This window comes from Hyla sarda, chromosome 8 (genome assembly GCF_029499605.1).
Source record: "Hyla sarda isolate aHylSar1 chromosome 8, aHylSar1.hap1, whole genome shotgun sequence".
NCBI classification, from domain to species: Eukaryota; Metazoa; Chordata; class Amphibia; order Anura; family Hylidae; genus Hyla; species Hyla sarda.
This window is the reverse complement of record NC_079196.1, coordinates 163,639,663-163,666,420: the sequence shown is the minus strand read 5'-3', so window position 1 is coordinate 163,666,420 and position 26,758 is coordinate 163,639,663. Positions and strand designations below refer to the sequence as shown.

General features: G+C 42.3%; 1 protein-coding gene across 1 annotated transcript in view; it reads left to right on the top strand.

Moving 5' to 3' along the window:
• LOC130284475 (lipopolysaccharide-induced tumor necrosis factor-alpha factor homolog) overlaps nt 1-26,758 on the top strand; it is a 41,818-nt gene that overhangs the window by 3,358 nt on the left and 11,702 nt on the right. Inside the window, exon 2 of the mRNA XM_056534862.1 lies at nt 20,403-20,494. Within this exon, the coding sequence (XP_056390837.1) occupies nt 20,416-20,494 (79 nt within the window). The 5' untranslated portion in view covers nt 20,403-20,415. The remainder of the gene's footprint in view (nt 1-20,402; nt 20,495-26,758) is intronic.

Genomic DNA, 26,758 nt, shown 5'->3' with positions numbered 1-26,758 from the left:
GGGGTGGACATAGGGGTATTCTACGCCAGTGATTCCCAAACAGGGTGCCTCCAGCTGTTGCAAAACTCCCAGCATGCGTGGACAGTCAACGGCTGTCCAGCAATACTGGGAGTTGTTGTTTTTCAACAGCTGGAGGCTCTGCTTTGGAAACAGTGGCGTACCGGACGTTCTTATTGGGGGAGGGGGGCTGTGTAGGGGTATGTGTATATGTAGTGTTTTTAACTTTTTATTTTATTTTGTGTTAGTGTAGTGTAGTGTTTTTAGGGTACAGTCACATGGGCGGGGGATTACAGCGAGCTTCCCGGCGCAAAATTTGCTGCCTCTCAAGATGCGAGAAACCCACTGTAAAAGCCTCGCCCATGTGAATGTACCCTGTACATTCACAGGGGGGGGGGGGGGTGCACCAGCTGTTGCAAAACCACAACTCCCAGCATGCATGGTCTGTTAGTGCATGCTGGGAGTTATAGTTTTGCAACAGCTGGAGGCACACAGGTTAGTAAACACTGAGTTAGAAACAGACAATGTTTCACAACCAGTGTGTCTCCAGTTGTTGCAAAACTACAACTCCTAGCATGCCCAGACAGCTGAAGGGCATGCTGGGAGTTGTAGTTCGGCAACATCTGAAGGGCCAGATGTTGCTGAACTAAAACTCCCAGCATGCCTGGACAGTCAGTGCATACTGGGAGTTGTAGTTTTGCAACAGCTGGAAGAGCACAGATTGGAGACCATTATACAATGGTCTCCAAACTGGGGCCCTCCAGATGTTGCAAAACTACAACTCCCAGCATGCCCAGACAGCCAAAGGCTGTCTAGGCATGCTGGGAGTTGTAGTTTTCAGACTCCTAGAGATCTTCACTGCTGCTTCTGAGGACCATATACTTACCTGCCGGTCCCGTCGCTGCTCCTCTGTCCCGCCAGGTAAGGCCGCCGGTCCCCTGATGTTCCCCCCCCCATGTCGCAGGGGGATCTGAACTTTCACCCCAGATCACTGTGATTGGTCCACAGGGACCAAATCACAGTGATCACTGACCAGGACCATCAATGGATGGTCCTGGGGGTGAAGCAGAAGTTGTCCCCTGCTGGAAACAGTGGGACTTCTGCCAGTTAACCCGTGCGATGCTGCGCATCGCCGGGTTAACTGAATGTCATTTATAAACGCCGGGATGCGCGAACGCACTGCACAACCCGGCGTTTATATATGACATTCTGCGGGAAGGGGTTAAACGCATATGGACACTAATAGCACTTTATGCACTGGGCACTGAATGCACTTTGAAAGTTGGTATAATCACCTATTGAGTACAATGGAATATTACATAGACTATTGAAAACAAGAAATAATACTGATGTTAGAGGATCCTATGAAAAAATGGACTCACCTTATAGTGTAAATACGGCCCAGTGCAATATATGGACTATAGTGTGGCAATAACATTATAGGTGCAATATTGAAGGTGGCTAAAGGTAGTGCATGATGGCAGAAACATAATTGGAAGTACCACAAGTGTTTAACAATTTTAAAGTGTGACAATAAAAGCAAAGTTTTAAAAGGTTCCCTATGCTTCTTTATCTATTCTAAAAATTCTGGGAGACCTTCATTTTCAACTGTAAGGAAACAGTACACATCAGTGGATTATATATATTATATAATATATATAATATTATATTATGCTGTCTAATTAGCAGTGGGTGGTACCTGATAGCCATAGGTGCAACTTATACATACATGCTTCACAGTTTTCTAATGGGTTTCAGGAGGGCACTTGTTCAAGCACATAACTTCTATTTGCTGTCCCTGGCTCCACTATCTCCCAGTGTCTAATTGGTATACTAGTGTGGTGTCCCGGTACAGGACCTTGTCCTGTTGCTGCCTTAAGTCCCCTCAGGAAGAGTCCCTGCAGTCCATAGGGCTCTCCTGCAGGGCTTCACCCCTTACAATGAATTTATCTGAAGCAATAACTGATAAGTGTATTGTACATAATGTTCAGTATGTATAAAGGTTGTACAAATGTATAAAATGTATAGGACCTTCCTGGGTCATGTGATGCTGTCATGTGATGTTCCCAGAGTACAGGACCTCCAGGCTTCACAACCAATGGGATTAGTCCAGCCCCCCTAGTATATAAGGGGCTGTAGTCTCTAAATTCTCTCTCTTCTCTCTTGTTCCTGGCACTCAAGCAAGCACAATCAGCATATACTACTAAATTCATCTTATCTAGGCCAAAGCCTAAGGAACCTGCAGCCACTAAAAAATGTGAGTTATCAAGCTCTATCTACAATTCTAGTGACTACTACTCAACTCAAGTATACAATTAGTAGCACAGTGGCCTGCATAAATCTCAGTACTAGAAGTCCCTGCAAGCCTGCGAGGTATCCTGCATCCTGTTTGCCTCTAAAGAAACTGCTTAACTGTAAAGACTGTGCCGTAAGAAGTTTAAGTAAAAGTTCCAGTTATTTGCACAATTCCTGCTGTGGACATTGTTTTATTGCCTGTCTTTTCTGGGTTGGTTGTCGGCAGGACCTTTAAACAGAAAACAACCACATCCTGGCGTCACGACAAATCGGGGGTTAACACCTTGCCCCACAGGGTTAATACCACCAGACCCTGCTATGTAAACATGGATATAAACACCTTAAATATAAAATATATATAAAAAAAGAAATATTTCTATATCAAACAACATGGTTTTGTATGTTATCTTCCATACTTGAGAAGTCGATCTGGATATTGGATTTGAACGTTCCCTCTGTTTTCTTCTGTCTTTTCCGATATCGCACATGAGCATATGAAAAAATATTGTTTGTATAATTTTTACTTTTTTCCTCAAGCTGAATAATATCAGGAAAATATTCCAGATGTCCATATTCGGGAAAATCCGGGGATAGTATGCCCATGTGCGCTACATATAAGAGAGAGAAAGAAAACTGGGAATAAGGAGGAGAAATAGAAAAGGAATATAATTATTTGAATGAATATACAAAAGGGTATATAAATAAATGTATACATTCTATCAGTGGAAAAATAAATAAATCAAAAGGGTATATAAATAAATGTATACATTCTATCAGTGGAAAAATAAATAAATGGGAGCGCACGAACAAACAGGACTAATATAAAAAAAAGAAGAAAAATGTGAACATGTAATAATAATAATAATAATAATACACGTCAAAATCAGAAAGGGGGGGGTATAAACTCGTAGGACACATCTGTAATTTCCAGTATAAATTAGACAAAATCTATTTAGAACATCCAAAATATATATAAAATTCGTCCACAATAAATGTCTTCTATAACAAAAAACAAATACAAAAATAATACACATGTAAATATGAAAAATTAATTGAATTAAATTGAAGACATTAATAGTGGAGAATGACATCTTGTCTTAGGTTCATACCGTTCGGATATCTAGTTTGGAGCTCTATTATCCAGAAAACTTCCCTGTCCAATAACTTCTGCCTGACACCCCCTCCCCTCATAGGGTTAGTAATTTTTTCAATGCCGAGGAGAGACCAGGAGGAGAAATCTCCCCCGTGTTTCTCAACGCAATGTTTGGTGGCCATGGAAACATGACGGGACAAAAAATGTGGGATATCTGACAGATGCTTCCTAATCCGAACCTTAAGAGCATTTGTGGCGCATCCCACATATTGTATGTGGCATTTTTCACAGGTTAATAAATATATGACATTCGCCGTATTACAGTTAATAAAATGTTTAATATTGTATTGTTGTTTAGTAACCATGGAAGTGAAAGTTTTTTACTGTTCTTCATAATACCACAAACAATACATTTATTATGTCCATATTTGAAACTGCCATTAGTGTCTAGCCATGTTCTGGTAGATGATGTTTTAGAAATATAGAAACTCGGGGAAACAGATTGTCCTATTGTTTTGGCTCGTCTAGCAACACATTTGTACCCGTTTTCAAACACTTTTGCATATTGATTATCATTAGAAAGCATGGGAATATATTTATGTACTATGTTGCAAACTGCCCTATAATTCTGACTATAGGTAGTGGAGAAAACCAATTGTTTGTTGGTGTTCTTATGGACAATACTGGAGTTTTCCCCATAGATGAGTGTTTCTATTTTTAAGTCTAGCAATGTTTTTAGCCCTCTCCATGGTCCATTTTTTTATAGCCCCTGGCTAATAGGCGATTAGTGATGTCACCAGCCTCTTTTTCAAATAAGATTTCAGAAGAACAGTTACGTTTAGCTCTTATCATTTCTCCAACAGGGAGATTAAAAATTACATGGGGCGGGTGACATGACTCGGCCTGCAATATAGAATTAGCTGCCAGCTCCTTGCGAAATGTCCTGGTGACAACTTTGGCCTGTTCCAAGTTACCACTCAGTGTTAGATCTAGAAAACAAATTTCCTCATATTCACAATTTATTGTAAATTTGAGCTCATAGGGATTGTCATTGAGAAAAGCATCAAACTCATGTATTGCCGGCATAGACGACCCCCCCGATAAACAGGAGGTCGTCTATGTACCGGCCATACCAGACTATGTGGTCCGCAAAGGCGTTGCTATGGGAGAACAGATTCTTTTTCCCACCACGCCCTGTAAATATTCGCAAGGGATGGTGAGAATTTGGCTCCCATAGAAGCTCCGGTGATCTGCAGGAAGTAACATTTATCAAACATAAAAAAATTGTGTTTCAAAAGATAATCTACCACTAGTATAATGTATTCCTGCAGATCACCGGAGTATGAGGCATAGGTAGTCAAAAACCATCTCAAAGAAAGAATTGCCTTATCATGAGGTATCACGGAATATAGTGACGTGACATCAGCCGTTATCCATCTCATGCCCGGCCCTGCTTTCCACCAGTTCCTGTAGGGCCATTCTCTCCCGATAGCATAAATTGTGTTTGACCGGAGGTGTATTTTTAGAGCTATTATACAACTTTTTCAACCAGTGTCTGGAAATGTTCCAGGACCGGGGTCCTGGACATAATCGGATAAAACCTGGGATTCAGTGCAATAAATTCCCTACAGGAACTGTGTCAACTCTGTGTCACCACACTAGTACATAGGACTGATATTCTACAGGTTTTATTTATTCCTCTTTCCTCTGGGAAGAGTATATGTATTGTTTTGGATAAGTTGGTGTTGGGCCATTTGGGATAGTGCATTAGATACGGACAGTACATGTGCCCTAGGGGCTCCTCCCCATTGTGGAATGGTGTTTAGGCCTTTTTAAATGTGTTAAAATGTCCTGTCTGTTTTGGCTTTTTGTTTTTTGTAATCATGTAATAAAGACTGCTATAATCCTAAAATATTTGGGTGTGCGCTTTATGGTGCATTTGTTTCTCTTGTTGCTCCACCTATTTCTCTGTTCCCTATCTAGATGTCATCATTGGCCCATGTAAATGCAATTTTACATTTACAGAATGTTGCATAAGTTTCCTATTGTCTTTTATTGTAAAAATGTCTGCACCTAAGTTAATAAACAGCCCATGTGAAAGTAAGACAGGAACGGTTGTCGGGGATTGCTATATTTCCCCAAGGTACATTTTTGTATTTGGATACCAGGTTTCAGGAGGTGCATATCTCATTCCAGGAAAAGCTGGGTGAAAAATGGGTAATCCAGGAAATAGTTAAACTTCCTTGTGAGACTTAGCTAGTCAAGGAATTTGTAGGTCCTGTTATTGGTCCTGGCTTTTTATAGGACTAAAGGCAGGTTTGATAGCAGGGCCATTCATCCCCTTCCTGGGCCATTACAGAGTTTCAGCACTGGAGTAACAAGTAGCTATGGGACAATAGGGCTTCACCTCATTATAATTTATTTTGGTCCCCACTTTGTCTCCTGTGTCTCTTCCTCATGTTTTAGTCTCTGACAGATCTGCATCTATTTGTCCTCTCTGTACTTTAGTTATCACTAGCTACGCCTTACCTTATCTGAGTGGAGGGGGGGGCCCCATGACAGATGCTTCGCCTGCTTCCCTGGTAGCCGTACTTGTGTAAAGCTGACACACCTATATCAAGTGTCCTTTGACCCTTAGAAACCTGTACCAGAGGATTTTTCCACACTACTTTGTGTCATACATCTGATACAAATAAAAGGTAAACCTGTATAATATAACTTCCCATTCTGTTGGACAAAAGTATACAAAGAGTTTTCATCCTGGGTTACATTTGTCATGTGTATGAAAAGCAGCCTTCTCTCCTTCTTTAGTGGATATTTTCTGCTTGATGTCCAGCCATCCTTAAAGGAAACCTGTCATCACTTTTGTGCCAGCTAATCCATGAGGGGGTCCTCAGCAGCTTTTCCCCACCCCACCATAATTGATTTATACACCCTTCACTGAGTGTTATTGTGGTGTACTGGTACCGTACCTTGTGTGCCAAGTCCCCAAAGTCAGAGTTCCGGTATGATCATCCTGGTGGGATAACCCCTTGTCACCTCTTCCTCCTTTAATTTTATTGCGTTTGATGTGTATATATTTTATTATATGTATAGTACTTCCAGGACCTTAGGTCACATGACTACTAAGTCTAATGTTAAGTTAAGCTTAAGGACCTTACAAGGCACATGATGTGGTCACATGATGTACCATAAAGCTTTGTGAAAGGACTGACAGCTGGTGGGAACCAATAAGCTCTAAGCCTGCCCCTCTCCATAGTACATGGCGAGTTGTAACCAATCTCTCGCTCTCTTTTCCCTGAGATATGACAGCGAGCGGAGCTCAGCACAAATCTAAAGAGAGGCCTAGGCCTGAAGCCTATCACTGCTGTAACTTACTAACCATGAGTTTACCAAATCTAAATCCTGTTAATCCTGCATGACTGCTGGACCTAAACAATTCCCCTAAATCCAGCGGAACAGCGTAATTCCAGACTCAGAGCTTATATACTACAAGGTCCCAACCAACTGTGAGGAACTTACAGACTACTTGTTACGCCGAGCGCTCCGGGTCCCCGCTCCTCTCCGGAGCGCTCGCAGCGTTTGCCTGCTCGCAGTGCCCCGGTCGGACCCGCTGACCGGGAGCGCTGCGATAGTATCCCTAGCAGGGATGCGATCCGCGATGTGGGACGCGCCCGCTCGCGGTTCGCATCCCAGCCTGCTTACCATACCCGTTCCCCATCTGTTCAGTCCCGGCACGCGCCGGCTCTCTGCGATTTAAAGGGCCAGCGCACCGCTGATTGGCGCCTGGCCCAAATTAGTGAATTCACCTGTGCACTGGTCTGTATCACCTCACTTCCCCTTCACTGTATTGCCGGATCTTGTTGCCATTGTGCCAGTGAATGCGTTCCTTGTATGTCCCAAGCCAGTGTTCCAGACCTCCTGCCGTTGCCCCTGACTACGATCCTTGCTGCCTGCCCTGACCTTCTGCTACGTCCGACCTTGCTCTTGCCTAATCCCTTGTACCGCGCCTATCTCAGCAGTCAGTCGGGGTTAAGTCGCTATCGAGTGGAACGACCTGGGGGTTACCTGCCGCAGCAAGTCCATCCCGCTTTGCGGCGGGCTCTGGTGAATACCAGTAACCCCTTAGACTCCGTTCCCCTGGTACGGCCCACGTCATCACCCCACTGACACAGAGGATCCACCACCAGTATCCTCACAGTACCCGGATCCTGACACTACTCTTCTGTATAGACTGTTTGCCTTATCAACCTGCATAAAAGCTTCAGTAAAGTTATCTACAGTTTACTAAACCTCCCGTTGTGGACAATCCTTTATTCCTCCCTATCGTTTCTGGGACGGGTGGCGGTAGGATATATATACACTGAGGAAGAACCCGCACCCTGGCATCACGACAGTTAAGGGTTAATCCATCACCCTTTCATCACTGCACAGCTACACCACCTACACCCTACGCCCCCAAGCTACCACATTATAGAGAGCTTTATCCATGAAGGCAGGCAGATACCCATAGAGACCACCCCAGTGACACATGGTTCAGGCCACATGAAAGTGCTGACAGGGTCCCTTTTTAAAGGGAGCAACTTTATTTATTTAGTTTTGCCTGTAGAAACCAATGGGGCATGTGCTTTAGCAAAACATGCTGCATGCCCCCAAAAAGCCATACAACCTTTAACTTTAAAATTCCATTCACCACCCTAGCTACCATAGTGGCCAAAGCATGACCTGTGATAGCACTGTAATAAAACGCATCATACCGAATGACTCTTTCCATTCTGTATTAAGTCATTTGATTAGGAGGTTAGACTTTGACTTGTCTCTCCATTGCTTTATGGTATGTAAGTTTGACTGCACAGTTTATTCAGAAGCCAACTTGGATCCAGCAGGAAGATCTGGAATACAGCAGGTGCAAATCTTTTTGTAATTCATTCCTTGTAACAATTCTCTTATATTTTGTTGTAATATAGCGAATGAATAATGGGAGTTTTTAATAATTATAAATGAGCAACTAATGGTAATGTAAAAGCTAAATATAAGGATATATTTTAGAGATAATATAATCTATATCAGTGGTCTTCAACCTGCTGACCTCCAAATGTTGCAAAACTACAACTCCCAGCATGCCCGGACAGCCAACGGCTGTCCGGGCATGCTGGGAGTTGTAGTTTTGCAACATCTGGAGGTCCGCAGGTTGAAGACCACTCATCTATATGTTCAAAACATTCACAATCAGTAATCATGTCATAAACACCAATGTATTCCACAAATCCAGTTCCTGCCTTATAATCTGATCTGTTTAATTGCAGCATTATATGTTAACAGAACAAAAATACAGAACTGCTATATGTGTGTATCTTCTAAGTTAAAAAGAACATTTGCACATAAAATAAAAACCAAAGGGGTGATTCCAAATAACTTTGTTCACACTGATTGACTTTAGTGGGCAGCAAAATCTGCTGAAGCAAATCTGTAGCAGAAAATATGCATGTGTGAATGTACCCTAAATAAGTATTTCTCCCGTCGGTATCACAATTAATGCAGTTAACATTAATGGACAGGCTCTGTTGGGGTGTGGAAGGATCAAGAAAGGACTGGTTGTCACTTAGTGGACAATTCAACGGGCCGAGCCTAACCCTGAAAGTGTGGCACTGGAGCACTATGATACCACGGTGGCAGGGAAGCAAGAAAAATATGTATAGCAATTTTATTTTATAGCACCTGCCTGCACACCATAAAAATATTCTTCACAGAATATCCTGTGAATTTCTAAATATAATACAGCAGAAGCCCTAGCCCCAATTAAATGGTGGAAAATAGGAAAAAAATTGGAAAGCATGAGCGGGCGCCAAAATCCCAAGAACGACCAATATGCCAAAAGTATTCCTTCAAAACAATTTGGCTTTTATTGGCAATAGAAGGGGGCACCCTTCTATTGCCAATAAAAGCCAAATTGTTTTGAAGGAATACTTTTGGCATATTGGTCGTTCTTGAGATTTTGGCGCCTGCTCATGCGTTCCAATTTTTTTTTTACTGTTTTCTACTTGACTACATCGCTACCTGGCGGTCACGGTGAAGGACGCAGAGGCTTCCTCCCACGTATCAGGACTACAAGCTCCAGCGAGTCTACAGGCGAATACAGACGTTGTGCCCTCAGCACAACCATCCACGGTAAGGTGCGAAATCTTTGCGCATACCTTGCTCTATCGTAATAATCCTCCACTAGGAGCGCACCTCGTTTTTTCCTTTTCCAATTAAATGGTGGGACCTACTCATTGTATGGTAACAATTGGCCCTTGCCCGTCTTTTACTACATCCATGTTCTTAGGATGGAGATGTAGTTGAATTGTATGACAAGTACTGGGTCATTGGCTGCCTGGCCCACCATACCCTTGTAGGCCACAGGCACTTTAGGTTTGCTTCCTACAAGACTCAAAGCAGGCCAGTGTGATAGAGTAACATCCCTGCACCCAGGGGCACATTAACTGTATAACGACACCCTAATTATGTGGGGGCATCAATATGGAGAGGCAATAAGAGGGAACTTTTTCTGTGTGGGGGCACTGTTACTTTGGAACAATTTAATTTTTATAAATTTTAGGAAAGCACCAGAATAACGTTACTGTATAGAAGCCGTAAGGTGCCCTATTACTGTGAGGACACAAAGTAGAATTATTACTGTGTAATGGCAGCAGGGGGTGCTATTACTGTGACCGGCATTAAGGTGGTACTTTTTCTGTGCCACAGCATGATTACTGTTTAGAGTCAGTAAGAGGGCACTATTACTGTATGTGGACACAAAGAAGGGGCTGTTACCACATGGGTACAAAGGAGGAGCACTGTTATCATCTAGGGCACTTCCTGTTTGGTACAGTTTGTTGAGGGGGTAACTTCTGAGGGTACCAGGGGTAGTGGCAGGTAGCAAGTAGAATGGTGCTGTTAAAAGGCCAGAAGCATGGAAGGTTTGTATACAGGGTGTGAAGTATGCTGCAAAAGCCTGTCCTCTTCAAGCAATGTTAGCATGTTATACTGTTAATCATTAACATTTCTGGCAAGATATCATAAAGCTTTTGAGATAACAGCTGCAAGGCTGGCCGGAGATAACAAGTGCGGCCAGAGCTGACTGAATTAGTCAGCGATAGGACCGCACTGACAATGGCATCCCCATAGATGGCGATGTCTGTGGAGTGGAAATTTTTGGATTGAATTTTCCGGCTGGAAAATCTGTTTTGAAAACTCTGCAGCGTGCACTGTGCAGCGGAATCCCATTGTCTGCAATAGCATTCTGCTGCACCGAAATTTCTAAACTGAATTCCGGTCTGAAATTCAAAAATGTGTCCCCTGCCTTAGTGTGCAGAATTATTGTGTAACTAAATAAAAAAAACAAAAAACCTTTTGTTTTCCTGTTTGAAATGAGAATAATAAACAACTAAAAATTTATAAAAAACAAACACTTTTTTTTACATTTTTAACCCTTATGGACACAGCCTATTTTGGCCTTGAGGATAGTTTTTTAAATTTTAGCATTTTTCGCTTTTTCTCCTTTTACAAGGCATACTTCTTTTATTTTTCCATCCACAGACCGATACAGCGGCCTGTTTTTTTGAGCAACCGATTTCACTTTGTATAGACATCTCTATAATTTTTATGATAAAATGAAAGGTTTCATTTTTAAGCAGGGCAATTTATGGTTGATTAAAACAATATTAATGTTAATATGCTTGTCCTTTTACTGTACTATTTAAAAAAATAAATAAAAAAAAAGTTTAAGAAAATTAGTATGCTTAAAATTGCCCTATTTGATACCCTAAAACATTATTTTTCCGTAAACTGGGCTAAATGTGGGCTCGTATTTTAGGCAATGATTTGTAGTTTTTATGTATATGTGACTTTTTTTTAAATTTTAGTTTTTATAAAAAAAATTCTGGGATGTGATCTAAAATCGGCACTTTTGAACTTTTTTGGTATTTTATTTTAATTTTTTACATTTACGCTGTTCACCATCTGTGATCATCAACAATATATCCTCACACAGCGATACCAAATAAGATTTTATTTTAGATAATTTATTTGTGAAATTGCACTTTTTTTTTTTTTTTTTTGTGTGTGTGTGTCCCCAACAGGGGACTATTTATAACAATCTTTTGATTACTATTACTCTTCAGTGCTGTGCATTGACATACACTGATCAGTACAAATGGTGATCTACTTGTCTAGCTTGTCACACCATACTAAAAGATCCTCTGAGAGTAGGAAGAAGGCATGTGGGTGGTCTGATGTGTAGCTGTAACTGTATTAGATGCTATGATGAACATTTATCACGGCGTCTAACTGATTAAATGCAAGCATAAGTGGGTACCCTGATGTACATTTACGTCACTGGTTCTCTGGGGGGTTGAAAGTAAATAAAATCAGTGACCTGATTCTACAGTCTGCACTCTGGCTGCAAAATATTACATACCATGGTATCCATCTTTCCAGATTTTTCTTCTGATCGACAATGAAGGAGGGACAGCTTTGCTGCCATTAAAACTATACTAAGAGGGAAAGGTGTTGCATACTCAATGGTCTACCCAGCATGCTTGAAACTACTTGAGGGTTGTCTGTGCTCAAACAGTTGTCCTTCAAAACATGTTGGTGCTCAGTGAAAAAATGAGTGTAAAATTAAAAAATTTAAAATAAACAGCTTTTCAGTTCAACACACACACACACCACACACCACACACCACACACACCACACACATATATATATACACACACCACACACACACACACATATATATATATATACACACACATATACACACACACACATGCTTTACTGGTACAATATGATGCTAACCAGCTTAGTTTCTACCTGGGTGCTGTACAATTTCCTACCTTTATGACAAATACTGTTAGATAATTCAATTGGACATTACACTTAACCCCTTAAGGACTGAGCCCTTTTTCACCTTAAGGACTCGGCCATTTTTTGCAAATCTGACCACTGTCACTTTAAACATTAATAACTCTGGGATGCTTTTAGTTCTCATTCTGATTCCGAGATTGTTTTTTCGTGACATATTCTACTTTAACTTAGTGGTAAAATTTTTTGGTAACTTGCATCCTTTCTTGGTGAAAAATCCCCAAATTTGATAAAATTTGAAAATTTTGCATTTTTCTAACTTTGAAGCTCTCTGCTTGTAAGGAAAATGGATATTCCAAATATTTTTTTTTTATTCACATATACAATATGTCTACTTTATGTTTGCCTCATAAAATTGATGAGTTTTTACTTTTGGAAGACACCAGAGGGCTTCAAAGTTCCGCAGCAATTTTCCAATTTTTCACAAAATTTTGAAACTCTCTTTTTTCAGGGACCAGTTCAGGTTTGAAGTAGATTTGAAGGGTCTTCATATTAGAAATACCCCATAAATGACCCCATTATAAAAACTGCACCCCCAAAGTATTCAAAATGACATTCAGTAAGCGTTTTAACCCTTTACGGGTTTCACAGGAATAGCAGCAAAGTGAAGGAGAAAATTCACAATCTTCATTTTTTACACTCGCATGTTCTTGTAGACCCAATTTTTGAATTTTTGCAAGGGGTAAAAAGGAGAAAATTTTTACTTGTATTTGAAACCCAATTTCTCTCGAGTAAGCACATACCTCATATGTCTATGTTAATTGTTCGGCGGGCGCAGTAGAGGGCTCAGAAGGGAAGGAGCATCAAATGGTTTTTGGGGGGCATGTCACCTTTAGGAAGCCCCTATGGTGCCAGAACAGCAAAAAACCCCACATGGCATACCATTTTGGAAACTAGACCCCTCGGGGAACGTAACAAGGGGTAATGTGAACCTTAATACCCCACAGGTGATTCACGACTTTTGCATATGTAAAAAAAAAAAAATTTTTTTACCTAAAATGCTTGGTTTCCCTAAAGTTTTACATTTTTAAAAGGGTAATAGCAGAAAATACCCCCCAAAATTTTAAGCCCAATTTCTCCCGATTCAGAAAACACCCCATATGGGGGTGAAAAGTGCTCTGCTGGCGCACTACAGGTCTCGGAAGAGAAGGAGTCACATTTGGCTTTTTTGAAGGAAATTTTGCTCTGGGGGCATGCCGCATTTAGGAAGCCCCTATGGTGCCAGGACAGCAAAAAAAAAAACCACATGGCATACCATTTTGGAAACTAGACCCCTCAGGGAACGTAACAAGGGGTAATGTGAACCTTAATACCCTACAGGCGTTTCACGACTATTGCATATGTAAAAAAAAAATATATATAAAAACATTTTTTACCTAAAATGCTTCTTTTCCCAAAAACTTTACATTTTTAAAAAGGGTAAAAGCAGAAAATACCCCCCAAAATTTGTAACACAATTTCTCCCGAGTACGGAGATACCCCATATGTGACCCTTAACTGTTGCCTTGAAATACGACAGGGCTCCAAAGTGAGAGCGCCATGCGCATTTGAGGCCTAAATTAGGGATTGCATAGGGGTGGACATAGGGGTATTCCACGCCAGTGATTCCCAAACAGGGTGCCTCCAGCTGTTGTAAAACTCCCAGCATGCCTGGACAGTCAACGGCTGGAGGGGAGGGGAGGGGGGCTGTGTAGGGGTATGTGTATATGTAGTGTTTTTTACTTTTCATTTTATTTTTTGTCGTAGTGTAGTGTGGTGTTTTTAGGGTACAGTCGCACGGGCGGGGGTTCACAGTAGTTTCTCGCTGGCAGTTTGAGCTGTTGCAGAAAATTTGCTGCAGCTCAAACTTGCAGCCTGATACTTACTGTAAGCCTCCGCCCATGTGAGTGTACCCTGTACATTCACATTGGGGGGGACATCCAGCTGTTGCAAAACTACAACTCCCAGCATGCGCTGACAGACTGTACATGCTGAGAGTTTTAGTTTTGCAACAGCTGTAGGCACACTGGTTATGTATCACTGAGTTTGTGACCTTACTCAGTGTTTCACAACCAGTGTGCCTTCAGCTGTTGCAAAACTACAACTCTCAGCAGTCACCGACAGCCAACGGGCATGCTGGGAGTTGTAGTTATGCAACCAGCAGATGCACCACTACAACTCCCAGCATGCACTTTAGCTGTTTGTGCAAGCTGGGAGTTGTAGTTATACAACAGCTGAAGGTACACTTTTCCATAGAAAAAATGTGCCTCCAGCTGTTGCAAAACCATAAGTCCCAGCATGCCCATAAGGGTATGCTGGGAGTTGTGGTGATCTGCCTCCTGCTGTTGCATAACTACAGCTCCCAGCATGCCCTTTTTGCATGCTGGGAGCTGTTGCTAAGCAACAGCAGGAGGCTGTAACTCACCTCCTGCTGCTGCTCCATCGCAGGACTGTCCCTCGCCGCCGCCGTCGCTCCTGGGGCCCCGATCCCAACATGGACGCCGGGGATCGGGGTCCCCAGCACCCGGGGTCGTCTTCCCGCTCACGCCCTCCGGAAGAGGGGCGGAGCGGGTGCGGGAGTGACACCCGCAGCAAGCGCCCTGATTGGTCGGCCGGTAATCCGGCCGACGAATCAGGGCGATCGTGAGGTGGCACCAGTGCCACCTCACCCCTGCAGGCTCTGGCTGTTCGGGGACATCAGAGACTGCCCCGAACAGCCAGTAATTCCGCGTCACCGGGTCACTGGAGACCCGATTGACCCGGAATAGCCGCAGATCGCTGGACTGAATTGTGACCCCCCTGTGCGATATGCCGGGATGCCCTGCGTCCTTAAGAGGTTAAAGGGGTACTCCGATGAAAACCTTTTTTTTTTTTTAATCAACTGGTGCCAGAAAGTTAAATAGATTTGTAACTTACTTCTATTAAAAAATCTTAATTCTTCCAGTACTTATTAGCTGCTGAATACTACAGAGGAAATTCTTTTCTTTTTGGAATACAGAGCTCTCTGCTGACATCAGGAGCACAGTGCTCTCTGCTGCCATCTCGGTCCATTTTAAGAACTGTCCAGTGTAGGAGAAAATCCCCATAGCAAACATATGCTGCTCTGGTCAGTTCCTAAAATGGACAAAGATGTCAGCAGAGAGCACTGTCCTCGTGATTCAGCAGAGAGCACTGTGTTCCAATAAGAACAGAATTTCCACTGTAGTGTTCAGCAGCTAATATGTACTGGAAGGACTAAAATGTACACTTTTTGGGCACCAGTTGATTTAAAAAAAAATAAAAAAATTTTTCACTGTAGTACCCCTTTAACAAGACTAAGGAGGCTATTTTTGGCACCTTCCTGATGGCCTCCCTTTGGAGATATACCTTCAGTACTCAGATAATCCCCTCCTGATCCTTAGAGATATGTACTCTGTGTAGCATTTTGTGGGGGCTCTTTCAGATTCCCTATACAACGCTGCCATAGTCATAATTTTGAAACCAGATAAAGACCCTTTGTAGTGTGGGCCATACTCATCTATATCCTTGCTTAATTTATAATACAAGATATTGACAAAAATTTTAGCCAATACGTTGAATCATGTTATGCTTTCTATAATACATTCAGAAATTCTACCTCCAACAACATCAGGAGAGTACAGATAGCTTTTGGCCTTTGCTGCATCTAAAGGGTTGAGTGGATTTATTTGCTGGAGGTCCTTCATAGATTGGGGTTTGATCCTAATATTATGGAATGGTTATCCAATTTATATGGTAGTTCTAAAGCTCGGGTATTGGTCAACGACATCTGCTCCGTACCATTCTTCCTTGGAACATAGCACAAGCCAGGGGTGTCTGCTATCCCCGCTCCTCTGTATGTTCTTAAACACTCTTTGGTCCCGTTTACGAAGTCCTTCTTTGATAGTGCCCAGTCCCTTTTATTTGGGGTTCTAATAGACCTAATGTGTGTCTCTCCACCTTACAACCCCCCAAACTGTCATTACGAGCGACCCTACCTTACCTCCCCTTTACTATTTGTCAGAGTGACTCCAGTACATCCATCATTAGGTAATGTTGGACCCTATGCCTGAGGCAGAACAAGACTTTGCTTGCTTGGTTTATCTGCCATCTTTATGCCCTTTACTGGAGGGCTCTCCTGCTGGTGGTGGGAATTTCTCCCTTTACATAAATTGACTATCCAGGTATGGATGGCGACCAAACATCCATTCTTAATCAGATGATCTCCCTTTGTGACACAACCCAAGTTTCTCTCACCTTATGGGTACACTTGACTCATTTCTCCAAATTCAGGCAGATTATGCTATCCCTGGAGAAGCCTTCTTTAAATACCTACAATTAAGGTACACACTCAATGATCGGTTCCCAGGCATTGGGCCTCCTAACTCTGACTACCAGTTGATAGGGGTTTTGAAATAATAGGGCCCTAGAGGTGTCCTTTTCTCTATACACACCTTATTTGGACCAAGATTTCTTGGTCTCCTCTACCAGCTGAACAGTATTTGCGATCATACATACCTTCTATTTCAGGAGAGGACTGGGGGAGATGATTTCCTCACACACCAGTGTTTCACCTGCTGCGAAGAACAAACTGATCAAATGGTATATGATTTATCACATTATATTACGCCCATTAGATTGACTAGAACAGGTCATCCTGCCTCAGATGCTTGTCATAGGTGCTATACACCCCGAGGGGGCTTTTGGCATTGTGGTGGCATTGTGGTGCCTTGGGGGGGGGGGTGTATGGCAGTTGGGGTGTTGCTGTAAGGTATATCACGGTTATAATTAACTCTTGTCAGTCTTGCCGCCAGGGTGAGGGTTAATACTATGATGCTTGGCCTATCGCCAACCTTCCCAAGAGCGATAGGTAGATGCAGAATAAAGTATTGTCCACAACCAGAGCTTCGCTGAAAACTTGCGTAAACTTTACTGAAGATTTTCTGTAACATGTGAATACAGGAACAGTCTTTATAACAAAGTCTATGTACAGCTTAGCTGAGATTGACGTATGGTTGGGACTTTTGTAAGTTCTTTAGCTTAGTAGGATTTAATATGCGCAGATCTGCTGGATTTAGGGTTATGTTTAGGTCCAGAGGTCTCGATAGCATAAGCTGGGAAGTTGTAAGAACTCACTGTTTCGTTTCAGGTCAAGGCCGGCAGGCTTTGGCCCAGTATTTGTCGTTGTAAGTTGCACAGATCTTGACTCTCCAACGATCCGGAACCCAAGAGAGCGTCTATTGGCTGCAGCTCCCTTATATGGGCAGGGGCTGGACGTTTTAGGATTGGTCCACACCATCTGTCAATCAGCTTTACAAGGCATTGTGGGTATCACCTGACCCAGAACCTCCAAAGGTCCTTTTACCTACCATAGAGACTAAACCACAGTCACATGACCCGCAGGTCCTGCGACACTATGCAAGGTAAGTATACACTTTCTATACAGTATTTACATTTAAATTGGCAATATATTAACTATTGGAGGGGTGACTAGGGGATGACTAAAGAAGCAGAACCCCACAGTTACTAGGAACTCTGACTTTGGGGGCCCCTAACCAAGGTATGGTATGCAATACGGTACCGGGAGACCACAACATATTTTTGGGCCTACCTCTTTATTCAATCATTTGTTTATTTGTTGTTATGTCAGACAAAACATGGACCCACCAGGTGCGCACCTTCATATGGGTGGGGGGTGCTGTTTCTGGTAAGAAAGGTGATTGCTCTCAGGTGGATGGTTCCGAGACCTTTGACCCTTACTAAATACAAGAAATTAGTAAATTATGTTTTGCCTTTCTCACTAGTAGAATACAAGAATAGAAGATGTCTAGCTAAGTTTAAAGGGGTTGTGCGCTGCCCTGCAGTTCAGAGCTCCGCTCACAGCGTCCGGAAGTTCATTACTCCGAACGCTGTGTGCGGGCTTCCGTGTTCGCAGCCGCCGGGCGTGACGTCACGCCCGGCGGCTGCGAACAGGGAAGCCAGCACACAGCGTTCGGAGTAATGAACTTCCGGACGCTGTGAGCGGAGCTCCGAACTGCAGGGCAGCGCACAACCCCTTTAATAGGGTCTGGGGCCCTGGTGCTCCTCTCCCCTGAACCAATGCTCTCTGTCTTCAGTTAGTAGCTTAAAGGGGTTATCCAGGGAAAGAGACACAGAGCTAATTTCTTTCAAAAACAGCACCACTCCTGTCCTCAGGTTTTGTGTGGTATTACATATATTGGCTTCTTTTACCTCAATAGAAGGGAGACAAAAATACCACACAGAACCTGATGACAGAGGTGGTGCTGTTTTTGGAAGAAATTCGTTTTGTGTTTTAATACCTGGAAAAATTCTAAGCCCTCCCCCTCATTAACACTAGGTTATCTCCTTATCATTTTTTGTTTTGAACTATTCCTGTTATTTACATGTATATGTCTTTACCATATACTGTGTGTGTGTGTGTGTGTGTAAATGTATCAGGTAGTGATTTGTTCTTTTATTTGTTATGCTTGCAAAAAGTACATCACCCACACAACCTTGCCCCTCCCTTCCTGGGTAGTAATTACAGTGACGAGATCCTGGTATCCTTTTAGCCTAATCTATGAATCAAGGAAAATAGGAGGGGCATTTGTATGAAGGGAAATTCAATTCTTCGTAAATCCTCCAGTTGTAGCTGCACATAACTAATTCCATGTGATTTATTACTTATTTGACAAAGGTATCTCTATACAAATGCTTTAAGCGTAACTGTTGTTGCAAAAGGTTTTTAAAACATGGGGAATGACTTGCACAACACAATACTATAAATGGCATGTAAGGGGAAGAAAGGAGTCTATAATGCACTGCAGTTGCAAGGTACTATTATGGACATTTATCAACGGGTTTAGTCAGGTTTTCTTTACTATAATTGTCGCAAAATTGTCGCAACTGCGACTACACGATTTTTCGTGCGACATTTTGACTGGAAAGCGAGAAAAGCAAGTTTTCCTAAAATTTACTATGTAGTAATAATTTTAAAATGGACTATGGGTAGTCAGGTATTTATTAACTGCGACAGTCGCAACTGCGCAAAAAAAAGTCGCAACAGCGTTAAAAATTGACTAAATTTACTCCAGCTCAAACATGGAGCAGAAAAAGCTACTACCAAAGTAAAAAAGGAAAAATTGCTTACGTGAAAGAAAATTATCAACAGGCTGAAAGCAGTTGATAAATACGTCGCACATAAGCAAAAAAAAAGTAAGGAAAAAATTACTAAAAAAAAGAATACATAAGCAAACATTGATAAATGTCCCTCTATATGAGCAGAAAGGAAAGAAACAAACAAGCAAGCAGCACAGCAAGGAATGGGTTACACTAAGCAATGAACAGCTGCTAATAAACAGCTGCCTCAATTTTACCTTGAATACCATGTGAATACTCTAGAGTAGGCAGAAAGGCCCATTATGCATGCACACATAATACTACTACTGCATAGCACAAGTTAGGCAGAACCCCTACTTCCTGTGTTCAGTCTTGGTCACTCTGTTACTATAGACATACTGACATAACAGGCAGTGGATAGCAGATTGCGGAGAAGTGAGACACCTAGTGGCTAAGACTATTGAGCATTTTTATTAAATTAAGTGACTGGGTGCTTTCACACTGCCATTGGCATCCATTCGGTTCAGGGTCCGTTGAGAAAAAATTACAGCATGCACTATTTTTTTTCTGATAAACTCCCGTCATTCTGACAGAGTGGCAGACGGAGCTCCGAATAGCGGAGACGGAGCTCCAAATAGCAGAGTCCGACAGCAGTGTTATAGCCTTACAAATGTTATTTACACATCACAAAAGCAATGAAATTAAGGTAAGCTGTATGAAAAGACAGTGCCCATATGAAATAGTTGCAAAGTAGTCTAAAAAAGTCACTATATAGGTTGTTTGTGGTTCGCTGTTCTGGATTAGGGTACAGCTTTGATCCATAAACCTAGTTTAGTTGCTTTGTCTGTGGTGAGGACAAGTCTAAAGCTCACCTCCTATCTCATTAGAGGATTGGGTGGTTGCTCTATTTCTCCTCTTTTAGATCTGATAATAAATTCCATTCTGTTTTGTTAAGTCATTGCTTAGTTAACCTTTAAAGAAATGCCCCCTCATTTAATAATTACATTTTGTCCCCAGTATCTTTGTAAACATGTCGTCTGAAGGAAAGCCGTTCGCAGCTCCAGCAACAACCATTACTATGGATAACTCATCTCAAATTCCACAAACAGGTATTTGTTCTTTATGTATATATCTTTTATGTAAAAGTCCATGCTGTAAAAGGCATATTTACTAAAGTCAATGTGCTGAACTAAGGCAGGAAAAATAAACAGGCTTAAAGGAATCTGTTATATTTATTGGTATAGGGTTGTAGTGCGGGCGATGCTGATGACAACTGTATTCACTGTTCCCAGATTGTGGCTCCATTTGGCCAATTTTGCTCTTTTCCTTTAAAGCGGTACTCCTGTGGAAACCTTTTTTTTTTTTTTTTTTATCAACTGGTGCCAGAAAGTTAAATAGATTTGTAAATTACTTCTATAAAAAAAATCTTAATCCTTTCAGTACATATTAGCTGCTGAATACTACAGAGGAAATTATTTTCTTTTTGGAACACAGAGCTCTCTGCTGACATCATGACCACAGTGCTCTCTGCTGACATCTCTGTTCATTTTAAGAACTGTCCAGAGTGGGAGAAAATCCCCATAGAAAACATATGCTGCTCTGGACAGTTCCTAAAATGGACAGAGATGTCAGCAGAGAGCTCTCTGGTCATGATATCAGCAGAGAGCTCTGTGTTCCAAAAAAAAAAAAATTCCTTAGTAGTATTCAACAGCTAATAAATACTGGAAGGATTAAGATTTTTTTAATAGAAGTAATTTACAAATCTGCTAAACTTTCTGGCACCAGTTGCTAATGCAGGAGCTTGGTGCACGTGGAGTGTTCTCAAGCCCTGGTTCCCCAGTGACATCCAGCTTGAATCTTCATAGGAAATGCCCCCCCATTTCTGATGATCTATGCTGATTCTATGCTGCAGAATTGAGCTCCACTCTGCATCTAACCCCTGTCCTCTGGTAATGATGGAATGACTGATTAGTTTATTAACCCCTTAAGGACTCAGGGTTTTTCCGTTTTTGCACTTTCGTTTTTTCCTCCTTACCTTTTAAAAATCATAACCCTTTCAATTTTCCACCTAAAAATCCATATTATAGCTTATTTTTTGCGTCGCCAATTCTAATTTGCAGTGACATTAGTCATTTTACCCAAAAATGCACGGCGAAACGGAAAAAAAAATCATTGTGCGACAAAATCGAAAAAAACGCCATTTTGTAACTTTTGGGGGCTTCCTTTTCTACGCAGTGCATATTTCGGTAAAAATTACACCTTATCATTATTCTGTAGGTCCATACGGTTAAAATGATACCCTACTTATATAGGTTTGATTTTGTCGCACTTCTGGAAAAAATCATAACTACATGCAGGAAAATGTATACGTTTAAAAATGTCATCTTCTGACCCCTATAACTTTTTTATTTTTCCACATACGGGGCAGTATGAGGACTCATTTTTTGCGCCGTGATCTGAAGTTTTTATCGGTATGATTTTTGTTTTGATCGGACTTTTTGATCACTTTTTATTCATTTTTTAATGTTGTAAAAAGTGACCAAAATACGCTTTTTTGGACTTTGGAATTTTTTTGCGCGTACGCCATTGACCGTACGGCTTAATTAATGATACATTTTTATAGTTCGGACATTTACGCACGCGGCGATACCACATATGTTTATTTTTTTTTTTTTACACTTTTATTTTTTTTATGGGAAAAGGGGGGTGATTCAAACTTTTATTAGGGAAGGGGTTAAATGACCTTTATTAACCCTTTTTTTTAACTTTTTTTTTGCAGTGTTATAGGTCCCACACACTGATCTCCTATGCTGATCACTGGCGTGTATTAACACGCCTGTGATCAGCATTATCGGCGCTTGACTGCTCCTGCCTGGATCTCAGGCACGGAGCAGTCATTCGTCGATCGGACACCGGGGAGGTAGGTAAGGGCCCTCCCGTTGCCCGGTCAGCTGTTCGGGACGCCGCGGCGGTCCCGAACAGCCCGACTGAGCAGCCGGGTCACTTTCAGTTTCACTTTAGAAGCGGCGGTCAGCGGCGGTCAGCTCTTCATATCGCGGGAGCCGGCGCAGGACGGAAATATACGTCCTGCGTCGTTAAGGGGTTAAAGTTTTTTAGTATGAGATTATTGCAATAACAAATATTTTTAACCCAAAGCCAAAGTAGTATTCTAAGCTTTATCATAAATTGGTACATACCGTATTTATCGGCGTATAACACGCACTTTTTAGGCTAAAATTTTTAGCCTAAAGTCTATGTGCGTGTCATACGCCGATACACCCCCAGGAAAGGCAGGGGGAGAGAGGCCGTCACTGCCCGCTTCTCTCCCCCTGCCTTTCCTGGGGTCTAGAGCCCTGATGCCGGCCCTTCTCTCCCCTTGGCTATCGGCGCCGCTGCCCGTTCTGTCCCCCTGACTATCTGTGCCGGCGCCAGGGGGAGAGAAGCGGCGCCGACAGCCAGGGGGAGAGAAGGGGCAGCGGCACTCATTGCCGGCGCCGCTGCCCCGTTGCCTCCCCCCATCCCCGGTTGCATAATTACCTGTTGCCGGGGTCGGGTCCGCGCTGCTTCAGGCCTCCGGTGTGCGTCCCCTGCATCGTTGCTATGCGCTGCACGGCGCGGCGCATGACGTACGTAATTTAATAAGGGGTAAAGTGAGCATTTACGCCCCACAGGTGTCTGACAGATTTTTGAAACAGTGGTCTGTGAAAACTAAAAATGTAATTTTTCATTTGCTCAGCCCACTGTTCCAAAGATCTGTCAAATGCCAGGGGGTGTAAATGCTCACTGCACCCTTTATTAAATTCTGTGAGGGGTGTAGTTTCCAAAATGGGGTCAAATGTGGGGGGGGGGTCCACTGTTCTGGCACCACGGGGGGCTTTGTAAACGCACAAGGCCCCCGACTTCTATTCCAAGCAAATTCTCTCTCCAAATGCTCAATTGCGCTCCTCTTCTTCTGAGCATTGCAGTGCGCCAGCAGATCACTTGACATCCACACATGGGGTATTTCCATACTCAGAAGAAATGGGGTTACAAATTTTGGGGGGCATTTCCTCCTATTACCCCTTGTAAAATTTGGGGAAAAACTGCATTTTAGTGAAAACATTTATTTTTTCATTTACACATCCGACTTTAAATGGTAACTCTCATTAAAACAAATGTCTGCTATTGCACTCCTTATGGTGAATGAAAAATCTTTCTAATATACTTTGTTTAAAAAAATGAAGTTTTCTATGTTTTATTTGTACTTAAAAAAGCTCAAGAGCACATTTTTCCCAATCTCATACACAGACTTTGGACCGAAGCCCAAACACAGGAAGTGCAGCCTGGAGTGCTGAGGGGGGGGGGGGGGGGTGTCCAACCAACAGCATATGGCAGTTAAGTGTGAGTGGAGCTACGATTGGATGAGGCGGGACACCCCCCCCCCCCCCCTCAGCACTCCAGGCTACACTTCCTGTGTTTGGGCTTCAGTCCAAAGTCTGTGTAAGAGATGGGGGAAAAATGTGCTCTTGAGCTTTTTTAAGCACAAATAAAACATAGAAAACTTCATCTTTTTTAAACAAAGTATATTAGAAAGATTTTTTTATTTATCATAAGGAGTGCAATAGCAAAAATGTGTTTTAATGAGAGTTATTATTTAATGAAAAGTCATCAAACACCTGAGGGGTGTTAAGGCTCACTGTAAACCTTGTTACGTTCCTTGAGGGGTGTAGTTTCCAAACTAGTATGCCATGTGTTTGTTTTTTTGCTGTTTTGGCCCCATAGGGGCTTCATAAATGTGACATGCCCCCCAAAAACCATTTCAGCAAAATTTGCTTTCCAAAAGCCAAATGTGACTCTTCTGAGCATTGTAGTTCGCCCGCAGTGCACTTGATGTCCACACATGGGGTATTTCCATACTCAGAAGAGATGGGGTTACAAATTTTGGGGGACATTTCCTCCTATTACCCCTTGTAAAAATGTAAAATTTGGGGAAAAAACAATTTATTTAAAAATAAAAATGTATTTATTTTTAGCGTACCATCTGTAGGTGTCCGCAGGTCCGCAGCACCTTTAGCTGCGTGACCCTGGGCCTACAGGGTCGCTGCGGTCTGCTCCCAATTGATTTCTTTTTTTTTTATCACTGATCAGCGTTTTTTTTTTGGGTTCAGGCGGGTGCTTTTTTTTCTGAGTTTTAATAGTTTGTTTAATCTTATTTTTCGGGATTTTTGTGTGGGGGTCTGTATACCTGCCACTAGCCACTGTTCTTGGCTGAGTGGCCAGACCCCCCACTGACTTCTGCACCCCCTGCCGCCACCAAGTGCTAATCAGTGTGCACACCATTGATTAGGTAAACGCTTTTTTTTGCCGCAGGTTTTTTTTTGCTGGAAGTCTTTTTTTTTTTTTTTCTCTTTTTTGAGATTAGTTTTATTTAATATTTTTATATTTTAGTTCTTAGGGTGGGTTAGTTAGTTAGGTTAGGGTAGGAAGTCTCGCACCACACTACACGCAGCACACACACCAATAAAATTTTCCCCCCACTTATATATACACTTCACCCCCCATTAGAGCAGGGAAATGGCCCGCAGGGCGTTTTCAGCGGAGGAAGCATATGCCTTACTAGCCTCAGACTCTGAAAGCGCCACAGAGGACAAAGATGACCCCAGCTTCCTTATTTCCTCGTCCTCCTCATCATCTAGTTCTGATGATGAGCCACCAAGCGGCGGAGACGCTGCAATCCTCCTATGCTCCTGACCCTGTGCCCCATGTTAGTATGATTCCCCCTGGAGCACATACTAGTCAAGCCCCCCCAGCCAAGCTTACTGGTGCCCCGTACCAGCAAACTTGTTTGGACTCAGCCAGCGGACCACAAGCACGTGATTTCTGTGTTTGCTGGCAACTCGGGAATCAAGATTGACATTGTTGGGTTCACTGAAATGAACTATTTGTTTTTTTTTCAGTGACGACTTTGTCAATCTGATGGTTGACCAGACGAACCTGTATGCCCAACCGTTCGTCGCCGCAAACCCGGGCTCCTTTTACCCAATGAGTGGTATCCAGTCAATGCAGCCGAAATGAGGACCTTTTGGGGCCTTGTGCTGCATATGGGTCTAGTTTAAAAGCCCAGTGTCAGGGACGTCCTCTACCAGACCCCGCTCTACAGTATGGCCATGGCACGTCCATGGTTTGAGGCCATTCGGAAATGTTTGCATCATGCTGATAATGCGGCATTTCCCTCCCAAATTTTGGGAGGCCTATGTCCCTGGGCAGGAGGTCGCTATTCATGAGTCTCTCATCAGCTTTAACCCGATAACGACCATGGACGTCTATGCTCATCCAATGGCCGTTACTGGGGTATGACGCGGCCTCTCGACTCGAGCCCGCGTGGTACAGGCTGGCCCCCAGCTGATTCCTGTAGCTGGGGGCCAGCGTTAATAGCCGACATGCTAGCGCGATCGCCGTGGCCAGCTATTATCAATCGAGCGCAGAGCACGCAGATCAATGGGATTGTATGTAATCCCATTGATCTGTATGAGGAATCAAATTCTAATTTGCGTGTGAAACACCTAAACGGTTAATAAACTTTCTGAATGTCATTTTGAATACTTTGAGGGGTGTAGTTTCTATAATGGGGTCATTTATGGGGTATTTCTCACAGAAAGGCCAGGCAAATCCACTTTAAATTTAACTGGTCACTGAAAAATTCAGATTTAAAAATTTTGAGAATTGATGTTACACTTTGAAGTCCTCTAATGTCTTCAAAAAGTAAAAACTTGTTTACTTTCTGATGCCAACATAAAGTAGACATATTGTATTTGGGAATCAATATAAAGTTTATTTGGAATATCCATTTTCCTTACAAGTAGAGAGCTTCAAAGCTTGAAAAATTCTAAATTTTCATGGCATTTTGGAATTTTTCACCAAGAAAGGATGCAAGTAACGATGAAAGTTTACCACTATGTTAAATAAGAATATGTCACGAAAAAAACAATCTCAGAATCAGAATAAACAGTAAAAGCATCCCAGAGTTATTATTGCATAAAGTGACAGTGGTCAGAATTGCAAAAAAGGGCTCGGTCCTTAAGGGGTTAAGAAGGGGATTTTGTGCCCCGGGCTTTGTGCCCTGGGTTTTTATAAATTAATCTTCATCTACTGAATTCTTTAATTGCACAAAATATACAAGAGGCAATCATGCCTGTAAGCAGTGATTTTAATCATGCCTGCCACCTATAAGTCTCTTACTTGGCAGTGCCCAATAGTTTATAAGGAAAGATGTTCTGGTATATAGAAAAATGTACCGTATGCTACCATACTATGGTATACTTTACACTATAAGTCAATAACAGATTTTTTTTTCCTTTATGCCATAGGGTTACTTACAATTACTTACAATTACT